At 49.7% G+C, this 14,221-nt stretch overlaps 1 protein-coding gene across 1 annotated transcript in view; it reads left to right on the forward strand.

The window, feature by feature from the left end:
* Window positions 1–14,221, forward strand: part of MICALL2 (MICAL like 2) — a 33,868-nt gene that overhangs the window by 434 nt on the left and 19,213 nt on the right. Inside the window, exons 2-3 of the mRNA XM_077828161.1 lie at window positions 8,536–8,584; window positions 13,422–13,563. Coding sequence (XP_077684287.1) covers window positions 8,536–8,584; window positions 13,422–13,563 — 191 coding nt within the window. The remainder of the gene's footprint in view (window positions 1–8,535; window positions 8,585–13,421; window positions 13,564–14,221) is intronic.

Below are 14,221 nucleotides of genomic sequence, written 5' to 3' on the forward strand. Positions count from 1 at the left end.
AAATGACCCCCTCAAGGATTGAACTGACAACCCTGGGCTTAGCAGGTCAATGCTCAAACCGCTGAGCTATGCTTGCTCCCTCCCTTAAATTTAAGAGTCCTTTAAAACTTGACTGGAAAAATGCCCCACAGAAAATCCTGGCAGGTCCATGCACTGAATGACTTAATAGCCATGCACAATTATGTTTCTCAGCACTCAGTACTGGATCTCTCTTCTGTAGCATGGGGACGGGGGGGTTGGTTGGCTGGAGTGTTGGACAGGGAGCGGCAGGCATGTCTTTCTGTGCTAGGTATCATGGTCTTTCCCATGGAACTTCAGTGCATAGTACCCACCTGAGTGCCACCTGGGCTGCTGGAAGAAATTGGGTTGTGAGTTAATTCTCTGTCCTGCCCTATTGCACGGGGGCAAGGGAGACTGGGTTGGCATGTGAGTCTGGGTTTCGAGGACCATGGTAATGGGGGAAGAGTCAGAGTGTAGTGTCCCAAAGCATTAACTGTGACTCGGGCTGCCCTTGAGCACTGTGGCCTTTATGGGGTGGGAGCGCTGTCCTGAGTGCCGTCTCTTTCAGCTCCTAGAGGTGCTCTCTGGTGTTAGCAGCTATTTTAGCTCAGTCCAGGTGTCTGATTTTTCTAGTGCAGGAGTTTGTGTCCAGTTAAGGGCAGCGCCTGGTCTTGTCCAGTTGGGCCTGCTGCAGGGCCGTGACCTCGTGTTTGGGGGCCTGTGTGGCTGGGGGCTTGCTGACTGGGGGCTAGCTGCATTGGCATAATAGAACACTCAAGCTGTGTGCCCTGTTGGTCCCAGGCTATGAGGGAGACAAGGTGAGTGAGGTGATATCTTTTATTGGGCCAACTTCTGTTGGTGAGGGAGACAAGCTTTCGAGCTTACACAGAGCTCTTCTTCAGACCTGAAGCTGGTCTCTCTCACCAACAGAAGTCTGTCCAATAAAAGATATCCCCTCCCCCACCTAGTCTGTCTACAATGCTACAAACCTTCCAGCCCTGGTTAGATGGTGTTTTGCTTTGGCACTGAAATAGTTGTGCTGTCGTGAAAGCAGAAAACCTCCGAGCCAATGGCTCGTTTCTCCCCGTTCACACTCCTGTCTTCTCCTCAGCGAGTGGCGAAAGGCTGGGGCTGAGCTGTAAACAGTTAAAATATGTCCCTTCTGTTGCTAAACAAGTTTAAACGCCAGTTGGGAGATGTTTGCTTCTTTGCAATTAATGTTTGTTTAGGCTCCACTTTCCATGCTGTGCCAAATGCCAATTTCATCAGTTATTAGCTGGCCAATAAATGCTAGTTTATAGCAACAACAACAACAACAAAAACCCTGGGAATTTCCAGGCAGGATTCCATGCTGGGGAGCTGAAAGGAGCCATGCTGGAAGGAAACTACTCCTTCCACTGACTGCCTCTTCTCCGTCCCCCATCCCATGGCCTCTTCCATGGAAACACAGAGTGAGTGGCTGCTTTCAGAAGAGCTCTTCGACAGCCCACAGACAGAGCTCAGTAGCTGCCTGCTTGTCACCAATTGCTTGTTTGCCGATTTAGAGCCCAATCCTGTGAGGGAATGGGAGCCCTCAACTCCCAGTGACTTCATTATGCACTAAGGGCATCTCCAGGAGGCCAGGCTGCTCAGCCTGTTACACCGCTGTCCCATAGGGTTTAGGTCTTGCCTTCTTTTTTCGCTGCTGGTGGTGTCTGACTCAACAGCTGCATTATGAAAGGAAGGGCTGAGTGCTGCTCCTGAAGTTGCGTTCTGGGTTCTTTTTACTGTGTAATTTTAGCTTGAAGGCTAGTAACACAAGAAGTGTGAGAACAAAGCTGGGGGGCAGGGAGAGAATTTCTCTGTCACATTGATGGGAGTACTTGGGTCCCCTGTGGTAGGCCATGTCAGTCTGGCAAGGAATTAGATTGTCTCTTCTATTCTTGGGGCTCTTCTCCGATTCCTTGGACTGTGCCCTCCTGCCTAGGCTGTCCTATGTGGTCTGTTCAGTTTTCTGTGGGGAAGCCTCTCTTACAGGTGTCTCACTTCTTGCTTTAACCTAAGGAAGTGGCCGTCCATCCCCGCTCACCTCTCTCCTGTGACTGTGGGTTTCTTTGAACTTTGCTTCTGTGCTTTAAAGAGGCTGTCACCAGCGAATGAATTACTTGTTTGACCGGCAGGAGCAGCCACCCAGTCCATGGCAGTCTTTCTGAAACATGCATCCGATGAAGTGAGCTGTAGCTCACGAAAGCTTATGCTCAAATAAATTGGTTAGTCTCTAAGGTGCCACAAGTCCTCCTTTTCTTTTTCTGAAACTAGTTTTTCCTCCATTATTTGATCAGGTGCCATTGCCTTGTTCTGTTTACTTCTTGCCACCTCACCGTGTTTACTGTCTCGGAGGTTCTCTGCAGGACTCTAAATGTTCCCCTGCCTGCCTTTAATCCAGAGTCAGTGACATGGTAAATGCCTGTGGCAGCAGGTTATGTGGCTTCCGGACACTCAGAAAGGACCTAGCCACGTCCTAGCTGGCCTTGTATTGAATGGGTGTCGCACCGTATCAAACATGGACGCTTGGGCAGGGGATTGGCTACCTGAGCTCCAGGGAAATTCCCTGTTGGCCAGTCCAGGGGGTACAAATAATGCTTCGGCCGCATGTTTAAAGCTGGGATAGACACACTTTAAATAAATCTCTCTGTTCACTAAAGCTGCAAACACTTGTTGTGATTGCTCCCTGTTTTTTTTGGTTTAATTCTGCCGCAGAGCATTTCAGGTGCAGCCGTGCTCAGACAGACAAGTGCAGGTGAAATTATGACCAGGCCTTTGGGACTGGTCTCCCTGTTCATATTAACAATAGCAGAGTCACACAACAAAGCAGCTGGTGTATGACTGGCAGGTTAAGGTGCTGCTGGGTGGAGGTGATACCTTTACACGCTTGGTGTCGGAAGTTGCAGGAGGCCATGGGAAGCTCCAGAAGCTTGGATTTTTTTTTAAAATTCCTGCAAATCTGTGAGCTTGGTAACCTTGCAACAGAGCTAATTCGTGTCTATAAATCACGGATTGCATGTTGATCTGTAAATCTGCAGAGATTGTTTTGCAACATGTTTTCTTCTCTTGGCTTACACAGATGACATTTTAGCTCCGGGGGTATGCTATGGAGAGGGTGTTTCTTGCTCCGGGAGGCATGGGGAGTAGCAGGAGACTTCAGGCAGTCAGCAAAGCTTTAACAACATTGCGGTTTTCTGTTCTGGGGTTTGCAGTCCATAGGTCGGTGGGGAGGCTGGTATAACGTCTTTTCCCTCTTCCTGTTTCCTGCCAGAAAACATGTGAAGGGAAAGATTACTTCTTCCAAATTTAGCTGAGGTCAGGCAGCAGTGGCAAGAGGTTCTATGCTCTGTGCACTGAGCAACCTGCATACAACTAGAACTGCATTCCCCACGTGCTCTAGGAGACTAGGGCATGTTGGACTTTGTTAGGAAAGAAACCCAGGACTGAATGAATTTGGAATTAAATTCCCCTTTCACTCCAATAGATTAAGATTTCTTAACGTCCTGTATACACAGTCCATGCACCGCTCCAGGCAGGTTTGTGCCCATGATGAGTGGGGAATGAATACAGAGCATTAATTTATTCTTGTCAGAAGAAGGTGAAGCTTCCCAGCTGCAGGATCCAAGATGTGAACTCTGCAGTGTTCTCACCTTGGCATCAGCTGGGGGTGTGATATGTTGCTAGTCCTGTTAGTGGGTTTTGAGTCTGTACTGATAAGTGAGTCTGGAAAAGCAGAGAAACTGTGCTCTGTCATTCGCTCTCTCTGGTATTAATTCCAGATGTTTTAGGGACGTTTTGGTGGAAAGGTTTTGATTAAGCTCTGTCTTCTTTCCTTCCCTCTTCCCTGCCGCCCATTGGTGATATTCTTTCTCGGGTTGCTAACTAACTGTAGCTCACGAAAGCTTATGCTCAAATAAATTTGTTAGTCTCTAAGGTGCCACAAGTACTCCTGTTCTTTTAACTGTTAAAAGGTCAGCATATGGGAATTTAGAGGGGGTATGGAATCCCCTGGCAGGCTGCAGGCTGCGTAGAGTTGGATGGCTGGAACTGGTGAGCCGTGAACAGTATCTGTCTGCTCTTATTCTCCAGGAGACCTTAGCATGGTTGTTATCAGCTAGCTGGAATGAGAGCAGCCAGGCGAGTTTGCTCCATAGGGGACAGCAAGTCTAGGAGGCAGACAGGAATGAAGTGGATTGGGCAAGGGGAGCCCAATCAGACTGCGGCAGCGAATTTGCATATAAGTGCAGAGTCATACAATTTGCTTGTCTTCCTTGTTACCTGGAAAATCAACAAACCAAAGCATTCCTGGAGCCACTAGATTAGAGAGGCTAACAGACTCTGTCCTCCCAGAAGCCGTTTCTCTGGGCGGCTCCAGTAAAAGATATTACCTCATCCATACTTGTCCCTCTACATAGCAAACTAAAGGATGAGCATGGATTGCAGTTCAGCACTGTTCAGGTTGGGCTTTGCATTTTAGGTGCCATTGCTTAGGGCTATTGCCAAGGCCGCACAGAGCCCTAAGCAAAGTAAGACTTGTTGAGCTTCACCCATGTCTTTTTATCTGTAGCTGATTCTCCATGGCCTTTGAGCTGGTTTGCCAGTAGCTTGGTGGCTGATCGAAGGAGTGTGTGTGTGTGTAGGGTGTGTGTGTGTGTGCATGGGCCCCTGTGCATGGGCATAAACCTAGGGCTCCACTGCCCTTGCTGTAGCCAGCACAAGCATGTCCTGCGTGGAAGAGCTGGCTGCCAAGAGACAGTCCCGTTTGTGCAGGAACAGGTCAGGTTTCTCCTCTGCTGTCATAGGGCCTTTACTACTTGCAAGGGATCCTTTGAACTGGGAAGGTTTCACTGTTCCCAGGGAACCCCATGTAGAGACCCGGGCATTGTCTGGACCTTTCTCCACAGGCAGCCTTTGGGTTGCTTCCTGTTCTCAGTCACAAGGTGAGCAGCTGCAGAATCCCATTGTGCTGTTGCATCCTATGACTGGCTTGCAGGAGCAGACAGGATCTTCCCTATGGAAACACATGTGCTGAGGAGGGATCATGACAAACGCTGCAAGCTGGAGATGATAGGGCTGGAGTAGCTCCTTGGGAGCAGGGCCATCTCAGCCAGCTGAATGAAAACTTTGTTCAGGGGCTTAAAATTGCACTTTCCTGAGCGAACAAACTCCATTCTTCCCCACTGCCCCAAGCCTTCCACCAGGGTCTGGTAAATGCATCTCTTCACTTCCCAATGAACTGAGTTCTCCTTTGCCTTCTCAGTGGAGAAATCTTGTGGTCCGGTTTAGTACTCCCTTTGTATTCATGTTGTTCCTGTAAGATTATAGATAAATTGATCCAGAGAGCAACTGATACTACAGACTAGAAAGAGCATTAGCTAGATCAACTCCCTAGGGAAAAATCTGATGTAATCTTGTTAATAAGACTAGCCATTAAGATGACTAGCCAATGAGAGAAACAGTGTTTGGGGTACATGGCATGAAGAGGAGAGATGCCTTTTAGTGAGGCTCTCTATGTGGAACAATCGCCAAACAGCCTGGCTGTGTACATTCTCTTCAGCGAGAACTGCAAGCGGATTTTTCAATTATCCTTCAGCAGAGAGAAACCCAAATTCTTACCTCCAGGCTCCATCCCACATGGCCTTGATGTTGTCTCCCCTTTCACTGGTGTAAATGGAACTCAGAAATGCAGCCTCGTGACATGGAGGTTAATGTGACTGATGCCAAATCAATGAATCTGGCATTATTTTAAACCTCTGGCACGGAGATTTTTTTTTTTTTATTTCCCACATCTGTGCTTTGGCAGGTTGAAAGATACAGAGCAAAGCCTGGGCTTGCCCTGGCTCTGTGGTGCTTTCCATTGCTCAGTGCAGTCTAATTGGACTTGCTGTGAGAGGACACCTTCCTTGAGCTGCTGCTCTCTCTCTCCTCAGCACTATGTCAAGCTTCCTTAAAATCAGAGAAGCTGGAGATGTAAAACAATTGCTAGGTTATCTTCTCCAACTCCTGCCCATGCTGGGGTTTTCCCCTACAGTATATTCTTAAGTGCTTTGTCTAGCCTGGATTTAAATGACTCAAGCGAGGAGTCCCTTTGGCAGATTATTCCACAGTCTAGCAGATTTTGATGTTCATCTTACATTTATCTTTGCAGTTCCTGGGGGTGTGAGCAGAAAACAGCCTGCAGTGAGGGGAGAGTTGGCTGTGCATGCTGCTATCCATGCCACAGAGCTGCCTGTTGTTTTCATTGGCATTTTGGGTGTTAGTTGTACCGACTGGCGTGATCCAAGCTCTCACGTGGGGATGCAAGAGTAAGAGAAGGGCTTGTAACTGACTGGCTCCCTGGGCTGGGGGCAGGAGGGACCCATATGGTTTGTCTGAGGTGAAGCGGGATGATTTTAATTGTTGTCTCAGTGATACAGTCTGCTTCCTTAATAGAGCAGAATAATAAATAAAATACTCCTTTTAAGCCACTATTGTAAGGAAGGAAAATCCCCACCCAGGAGCCCACTGGGACAAGGAATGAATGGGATGGTTTGGCAAGTCTTACTCCATTCTCCAGCCTGGCGGGTGGAGGATTCTGGCTTGCTCCTTGTCTTTATGAACTTCTTGGGAGAGTTCAGAAGTGGGATTTTGACATCAAACCCCAGCTCATTCTCCATCTGCCTGGCTCACCAGTTCCTGGGGGTGAACTCTCAGTTCTGCTTGGAAGGTGGGACCCTGGATCCAGATGAAAGAAAAAGAGAAGAGATGGCGGTTTGTGCCTTCGATGAAAGGAAATTATTTAAAAGACAGCCCACTCTGATCTGTTTGAAATCTGAAGTCGGCAACTGGTGTTTTTCAAACCCCTCTGTTATTGAAGGACAAATCTCACTGTAAGTTTGGAGCAGGGGATTGTCCTTCACGTATTTAAAGGGACATCCCTTATTTGCCTAATGTTCGTGTCTTGTATTAAGTATATAAAGGAAACACTTTGTCCCATATTTTCAGTAGCAGTCATGCAAATGATCCTGTGTGTGATATAAACTCATGCATTTGTGCTATTAATAGAACTGTGTGTGGCAGCTTTATCCTGGATTTTTCATATAGTTGTCCTTTATTCCCTTTAAATAGAAATGGTTGCGTGAGTTTGTAGGGTGAATTGGTGTGTATTAAGGGAAGGCTGTTTGAGAACGTAAGAAAACCCAAGTTTTCGGCCTACATTTTTTGCAAAATGTCATATGAATAATTCTTTCTCTTGTAATTAATGAGAAGTTCCCCTTCATGCTATAAACATTCTGCTGCATGTTTTCAGCCCCAAAACTGTAGCATGGTGATAACTGGAGAGAAACTGAGTAGTAATAAAAATGGCTCTGGCTAGCCACTGTCCAGGTTGAGAAGAGCAACAGCTCTATCTTTCAGCTCTAGCTGGATCGTTGATAGAAAGCAAACTCGATTTCTAAAATGATTTCTGCTTTCTTAATCTGCATGTTCTACAGCAGGTGAAAATATTTCTTGCTCAGGCCCAAGTCTGGTAGAGCATGTAACAACAGAGAACGGGGTCGGGGAAGAGACAGGATCTGAATCCAGAACTTGGACCTGCTGCTCCCTGAGCTCACAGGAGGTGAATGTATCATAGAAGTGCATGATATTCACAGCTTTCCTGGAGGAGGGGGATGACTCCTGCTGCCAAGGCTGCTGGAGGAAGAGAGGACCGGAGCCAAGGCTCTTCTGATGCTGGAAGTCTCTGAGGGTCTGGTAGTTCTGGGTCTGGCACAGGGATCTGCATGTGACCATTAGGGGAATGCTGTGCCTCAGGGAGCAGCGATGATGATACAAATACGAGAGGTGTGTCCTGCCTGGCAGCAGTGATCCTTGGGGGTGTGGGGAAGGAGCAAGTGTTTCATGAAGGCAGCAGGTAAAAGCCTTCACCTCTCCCGCACTGCAGAAGCCGTGAATCTGTACACGATGTTTGGCTGGCGTGGCATAGCCCACTCTGAGGGTGGGGCGGCCAGCATGGCCAGCCCTGGAAGACAGGGAGCCGAAACGGTGCTCCAGTCGCAGATGGCAGGGAAGTCCCAGCTGTGCTGGTGGGGTCTCCCGTGCTGAGCTCACACCTTTGTCCGCAGGAGGTACTGGAGTGCCTTTACCAACGGGGGCCTCTGGGCTCGTCTTTAGTGAAGATGCTACTCCCGTCGGCGTAGTTAATCCACCTCCCCGAGAGGCTGTAGCTGTGTGGATGGGAGAAGCTCTCCCGCCAGCGTAGCGCTAGGGGTTAGGTTGGTATAACTACATTGCTCAGGGGTGTGGATTTTTCACACCCCTGAGCCATGGGGTTACACCGATATAAGTCTGTAGTGTAGACCTGGCCTCCGATGGAATTGCTGGGGTATGTCTGGTGGCAGCCAAAGCAGGAAGGAAGCTGCCACTCTCTTCCCAAAGAGCCAGGCTGCGAGGGTCTCGGGGAGCTGGAATGGAAGGGGCGTGCTCTGGATTACCGACGCCCAGCTAAACTCTTTCTCCTCTTCCGTGTTTCAGAGACTTCAACGTCCTGAGTAAGGAAAACGTTTATGAGAACAACTCTCTGGTAAGTGGGATTTGCAGTTCTGCTTTCTGCTGTTAACCAGGGTGTGCTGTGCCCAGGGCAGCCCCAGTTCCCCTGTGGCATGGTGGTCTCTGCATGGTGGTCTGCTACTCGCCCATGCCTGGAGCAGATCACAGTTAACCGCTAGTAACTCAGGGAACGGAGCGTGTTTATGACACACTCAGACCCGCCGGCTTATTCTACGTGCCTCTGCTCTGGCGACTCTAGCAAACATTTTCCAACTTCCCCGGCTATGGTAAAGCACCGTAAGGCCGTTCAGCTTTCTTAACTCCCTGTGCCCTGTCACCTCTGTTGAGACAGGGATCCCCAGACAGGGGCTTTGTCATCTCCCAGCACTGAGTGCTCTGCCAGCTCGCCATGAAAAGCGGGGCAGCTTGTGCAATGGAACGGCCTGCGGATTCTCCATCCTCACCGGCTTCTCAGTGCGGGGCAGCTCTTTTATGGAGCAAGCAGCGAGGAAAGGCGCTTTGGAAGGGCCGTGGGGTGTGCAGCTCTCTGCATGTGAAGTGCTGATAGATGCCACTGCAAGGAGTAGAGGAGGCAGATGCTTGACTGCTAGAGAGAGAGAGAGGCCCGGCTGGTGGTGGAATGGCAGCATGTGTTGCTGCTCCCCGAATCAGCAGGTTTTAAGGATGTGCTCTGTGCCTTGGGCAGCCAGGGCTGGGAGCGCTGCCCCAGGGCATGTAGGACGTCTCTCTTGTAACCCAGCCAGTGCTCAGGCTTCAAGTGGAGACTAGCCATGCTACTGTGGGGCCTTTGGAGGAGGAGGTGCAGGAGGTACTCTGCAATGGAGAGTGGGCTGGGGTATGGGAGCAGAGAGTTAAGGGGATGGCTGAGCTCTCCTCTGCCACAGGCTCTTCAGTAAAGGTACTGGTAGGATGGCTCCTGTTCCTGTCCTCTTTGGAGCTCCCTGCACAGCCGTCTCGGCCAGGCTTTGGGGGTGGTGTGCTCTGTGTAATGAAGGAGCGAGCCCATGTTTCCCCATTGCCCCTGGTGTGTCTCTCGGGCAGGTGTGGCCGTGGACTCCCTTGCTGGGAGTCAGAAAGTCCCCCCTTCCCCTCTGCCTGCCCAAGCTGGGAGACCACAGAGACTGGGGCAGAAGGGCTGGGGGTCGAAGGAGGGAGAAATCCCCGGGGAGGAGATGCATTAATGTACTGGCTGTGTGCTGCTTTCAAGAGATCAGAGGGGGACTTGGTAGGTAGCTTGAGGCAAGAGAGGGTAAGGGGGTCCCCCCACCTCTCTCCCTGCAGAGTTATGTGCTGAGAGAAGGTGAGGCAGCTCTAGAGCCTTTGTCCCCGCTGGATTTGCTACTCCAGCTTGGGAACTGGTCAGGCTGGGGCTGCGCTTTCCCTCCTTCCTCCATAGAGGAATAGAGCTCAGGTCACCCGCCCACTCCCTGCGCTAGCTCCAAAAGCCAAGCGTGGGATGAGTCCTTGAAGAAAGGAATTTTTCCTGCCTTCCCCCATAAAAGATGGGCCGCAGATACAGCTGCTGTTCCCTTCAGGGCGGGCACTGGCCCATGCTCGCTTCACTGCCGCTTGGAGTGAGGCTGGGATGTGAACAAACACGTCTCTTGTTCTCTTCCGAGTCCAAACAGCTACCTCCTTTTCGGGTGACGCATGGCCCTGCAGCCAGGACAGCAGAGGTGGTGGTCCAGTTTGAGTCACTGGCCCCACACCGTGTGTATCTGATCCTGCTCCCCCGGGAACTGTCCCCTGATGTCCTTGCCCGCCTTTGCCCCAGGTTTCCCCCACATCCAAGTGTAATGTGAGCTGCTGGGCAGGGGACAAGCAATGTGTGTGTGAGTGAGAGAGGCTGAGGATCATGGGGGAGGGTGGCGGCATGGGGCGGAGGAATTAGTAAGGGTGTTTCAATTATGACTTAGCAGCAGCATTGTGCCTGAGATGGAGAGTCCTCTCCTTAAAACTCTGGGCTCATGTGGGGTTGGAAGTCATGTCTGAGTCTTTCGATTCCACCATCTCAACCTTTCGCGTCCTGTTTCTCCCTCCATCAGACCTTCACGCTCTGTTCCTCTCTGTCTCCACTCCTGTACGTTAGGACATGTCCTGAAGGGGAAGTCAGGTAATTCTCTTGTTTCTGTGTGGGTGCTGTGCACTACCATAGCAGGCTTTCCTGGGTACCAGCCACCGGCTTATAGCAGTGCCAGGCTGATGAAGTCACTCCTCCCCATTTAGCATTCACATCAAGCTGCGTTTACAGATGCTCAGCAAGGATGCTCTGAAGTTCTGGAGGTTGTTAGCTTCCTGTGCATGGCTGAGGGCTTCCCTTCCACAGAGGAACTTGGCTGTTTTCTTTCTTTCTTTTCTTTCTCTCTGTGAAATGAACTGTTTAGGCTGCCTCAGCTGGTTTTATTAATGAAAATGTCTTGTACGCTCACCGGGTCCATATTGTCTCTTCTCTCCCATGTCTGTCTCCCCCTCTGTGTCTTTCTCCATTTCTTGGTCTCTGCCATCTTCATGTCCTTTATTTTTTCAGTCTCTCCTCCCTCCTTCTCCTGTTGCTATAAGGTAACGTGTCCCTGTGCTAATAAGACACAGAGCGGGTGGGCAACCCGTGCCTCTCTCCACCACCAGACTGGCTCTCCTTGAGCTTGTGACTGTCTTGGGACACGTATGGGACTAACTTCTCTCACAGCTGTTTCCTCTGCTATTGTTCAGATCCTGCTGCTGCCTCGCTGCTCATAGGCTTCTTTTCGGGGGGCTTTATTATACAACTGGAAAAATCTGTTCCAGTCTGAAACTCTCCATACAAGGTCTTGAGGCGAGGAAGAATGTGGCTTTTACCAGATGCCAAAAATGATCTGTTGGGCTGTTTTTTGTTACTAGAAGTGAAATATGTAAATAAGGGGAAGATGTTTGTTCATTTTCCTTCACTACTACTGGGAGGCAGTGCGGCCTAATTGAGAGAGAGAGAGCGCACACTAGACTGGTAATCGGGAGACCTATTCCTGGCTCTGCCGCTGGCCTGCTGGGTGACCTTGGGCAAGTCACTTCTGGGCCTCAGTTTCCCCATCTCTAAAATGACACTTCTTTCCTCTGTAAAGCACTTTGAGATCGACTGGTGAAAAGTGCTATATAAATATTATTATTAAGCCCCTCATTTCCCAGGCAGTTAGTTGGAATAGTGGCAACTCACCGTGGGTTGTGATCTTGTTAGATCTCAGTATTAGGAAGGGAGAGGGCCAAGGAACCCCTCCATGCTGCAGGCACTGACGACACTGATTCAGCAGAAGGCCCTTTTTCCCTCTTAGGCTCTATCTCCGCGAAGTACTGCTGTCTTTATGTATCTTTTTGTACTGCTCTGAGCTGATCTAGTACCAACAAACACAGGTGTGTCGTCCCCCCCCCCCCAGCATCTTTTTGTTTCCCGGCACGAGCGTGTACCAGCAGTGTAGACGCACCTATCGCACGGCCTGTCCGTGTCAGTGCGTCCTGGGACAAGCTCGGCAATTGACGCCGCCATAACTACTTGGCGGTAAGCCTGTGTTCTGACCATCCAGTTAAAGAGTTTTTGGAAAGACCCAATGAAAAATAGGGCAGTTGGCTCGTTAAAAAAGTCGTTTGTCTCTCCTAAACAGGGACAGCTGGCTTGTAGGTCAGATCCATTATATTACTGTGCCAGACAGGAAGGGCTCTCGTAGAGTTAGACTCTGTCTTTAAGACTTTCATCCATTGTTTTGGCTGTAGCCCTGTGTCTGGCTCTTTGAAATGCTGATCTCTCACTGGCATTATGAAGGGGATGTTCCAACAGAGAGGGTATTTGAGCTCTCTCTCTCTAAGCCAGGAAGGAGGGATGGAGAAGGGCCTTGGCCAAAGCTCTGCGGGGAAGCAGAGAGAGACAGAGTAGCTGCAGGGATATTGCTCTTTTCCTGGGTCCAATGAAGTCTCTTGTTCAGTGTTGGAAGAAAGTCGCTCTGTATTTCTTTACCTTCTGTCCCCCTAGCACTAGTACACCGGGCAGCACTGGTGAGCAATTTTTGCCCCAGGTACCTGGTATGTTAGGCAGCACCGAAGTTGTTAATCCGAATTAGAAATGCATGATTTGAGCAGAGGCTTGGGAGCCAGAAAGTCTTTGATTCTACTTTTGCCTCTGATCCATCTGCGGCCTTAGCCAAGTGGCTTCATTTTTACTGCTGTAGCTTGCCTGTTGGTCATATAGGGAACGACGTTCACCTCACGGGGGGGATTGTGAAGCTTAATGTTTGTAAAGGTTTTGGAGTGAAAAGCGGTGTATAAACACCAAGGGCTTGTTGATGTGGCGAGTTAGTGCATGGTAAGCCAGGGTGTGAATCTACAACACGCAGGCTTGCTGTGCACTAGCTTGCAATGTAGACAAGACCCAAGTATCACTACCTACCAAAACCCCACTAATGGGAGCATTAAGAATGGGACTGAAACCTGCAAGCCAAGCCTCTAGGTCCAGACCCATAACATCAGGCTCAGTGGGGCTGCAACCTCTCTATCTGCAAATAGGCACATACACGTATACAGAGAGCGAAACAGTCCCAAGGAAGAGCAGGAGAAACCCAGCTGAGTTCCAGTGGAATGAGCTGGGACCAGCCTGTCTGGCTGGATTTTGGGCTGTCAGCCTGAATTTCCCAATCTTGTGGCTGGAAGTCGTGACTGTCAGAGTTCCCATAACAGCTGTATGATGTAGGAGCTGAACTAGCCCAGCTGTTCCCCCGGGGAGGAATAGGGGCCTGTGTGCTGCAGTGCTTCCTTACCTTTCTCCTAATGGATGGCTGACAGCTTCGGTCATTGGGCTAGCACAGACCCTGTTCCTTCTGTTCCCACTGCAGGCATTTCGAGTGGCTGAAGAACAGCTGGGCATTCCTGCCTTGCTGGATGCTGAGGATATGGTGGCTCTGAGGGTGCCAGACAGGCTGAGCATCCTCACCTACGTCTCCCAGTATTATAACTATTTCCATGGACGGTCACCAAGTAAGTAGCCCATCCCCTGGTGTGCCAGGCACCCTGCTCAGGATGGAATTCCACCTGGTCCTCCCACCCAGGCCCACCAGTCTGCAGTGAGGAAGCAGTCAACATTTAAGCAAATCAGATAGCTGTTAAAATCTCCTGTGTGCATGCACCCCACCTTCCCCAGGCACCCAGGAAACGGGCTTATGTGAAACGTGGAGACTGAAATTTAGTGTTGACGTGCCTAGGCAAAAAGCTCCTGTGTATCGGCTATCCCCATGTAAGCATAGTTATACCGGCCTAATCGCATCTACGCTAGGGCGTTGGCCAATTTAGCTACGTCAGTAAAAAATCACATCCCTAGCTGAGATAGTTCCACAGTAAAACTTTTAAGCGTAGACTCGGCCTAAGGGCTTCAGAGAATATTATTCTCACATAACCGAGTGTATGTTAACTACCATCCATCGGGATTTACATGCACATTATGATAGATCTGGTTTGTATCTGGCTTTGAACTATTACAAATGAAATAATACGAGAAGCCTAACTCGTGGGTTCTCCAAAGGACATTTTGGAGAGGTGACATTTGGGGTGTGAATGGCTAGGCAGGTAGAGCTCCAGCTGGAGAATGTGGATCTGGATTATGAAACCAGGTTTTTTTCAAATAGCTGAATGTTCTCTC

Source organism: Eretmochelys imbricata, chromosome 10 (genome assembly GCF_965152235.1).
Source record: "Eretmochelys imbricata isolate rEreImb1 chromosome 10, rEreImb1.hap1, whole genome shotgun sequence".
In the NCBI taxonomy this organism is placed as follows: domain Eukaryota; kingdom Metazoa; phylum Chordata; order Testudines; family Cheloniidae; genus Eretmochelys; species Eretmochelys imbricata.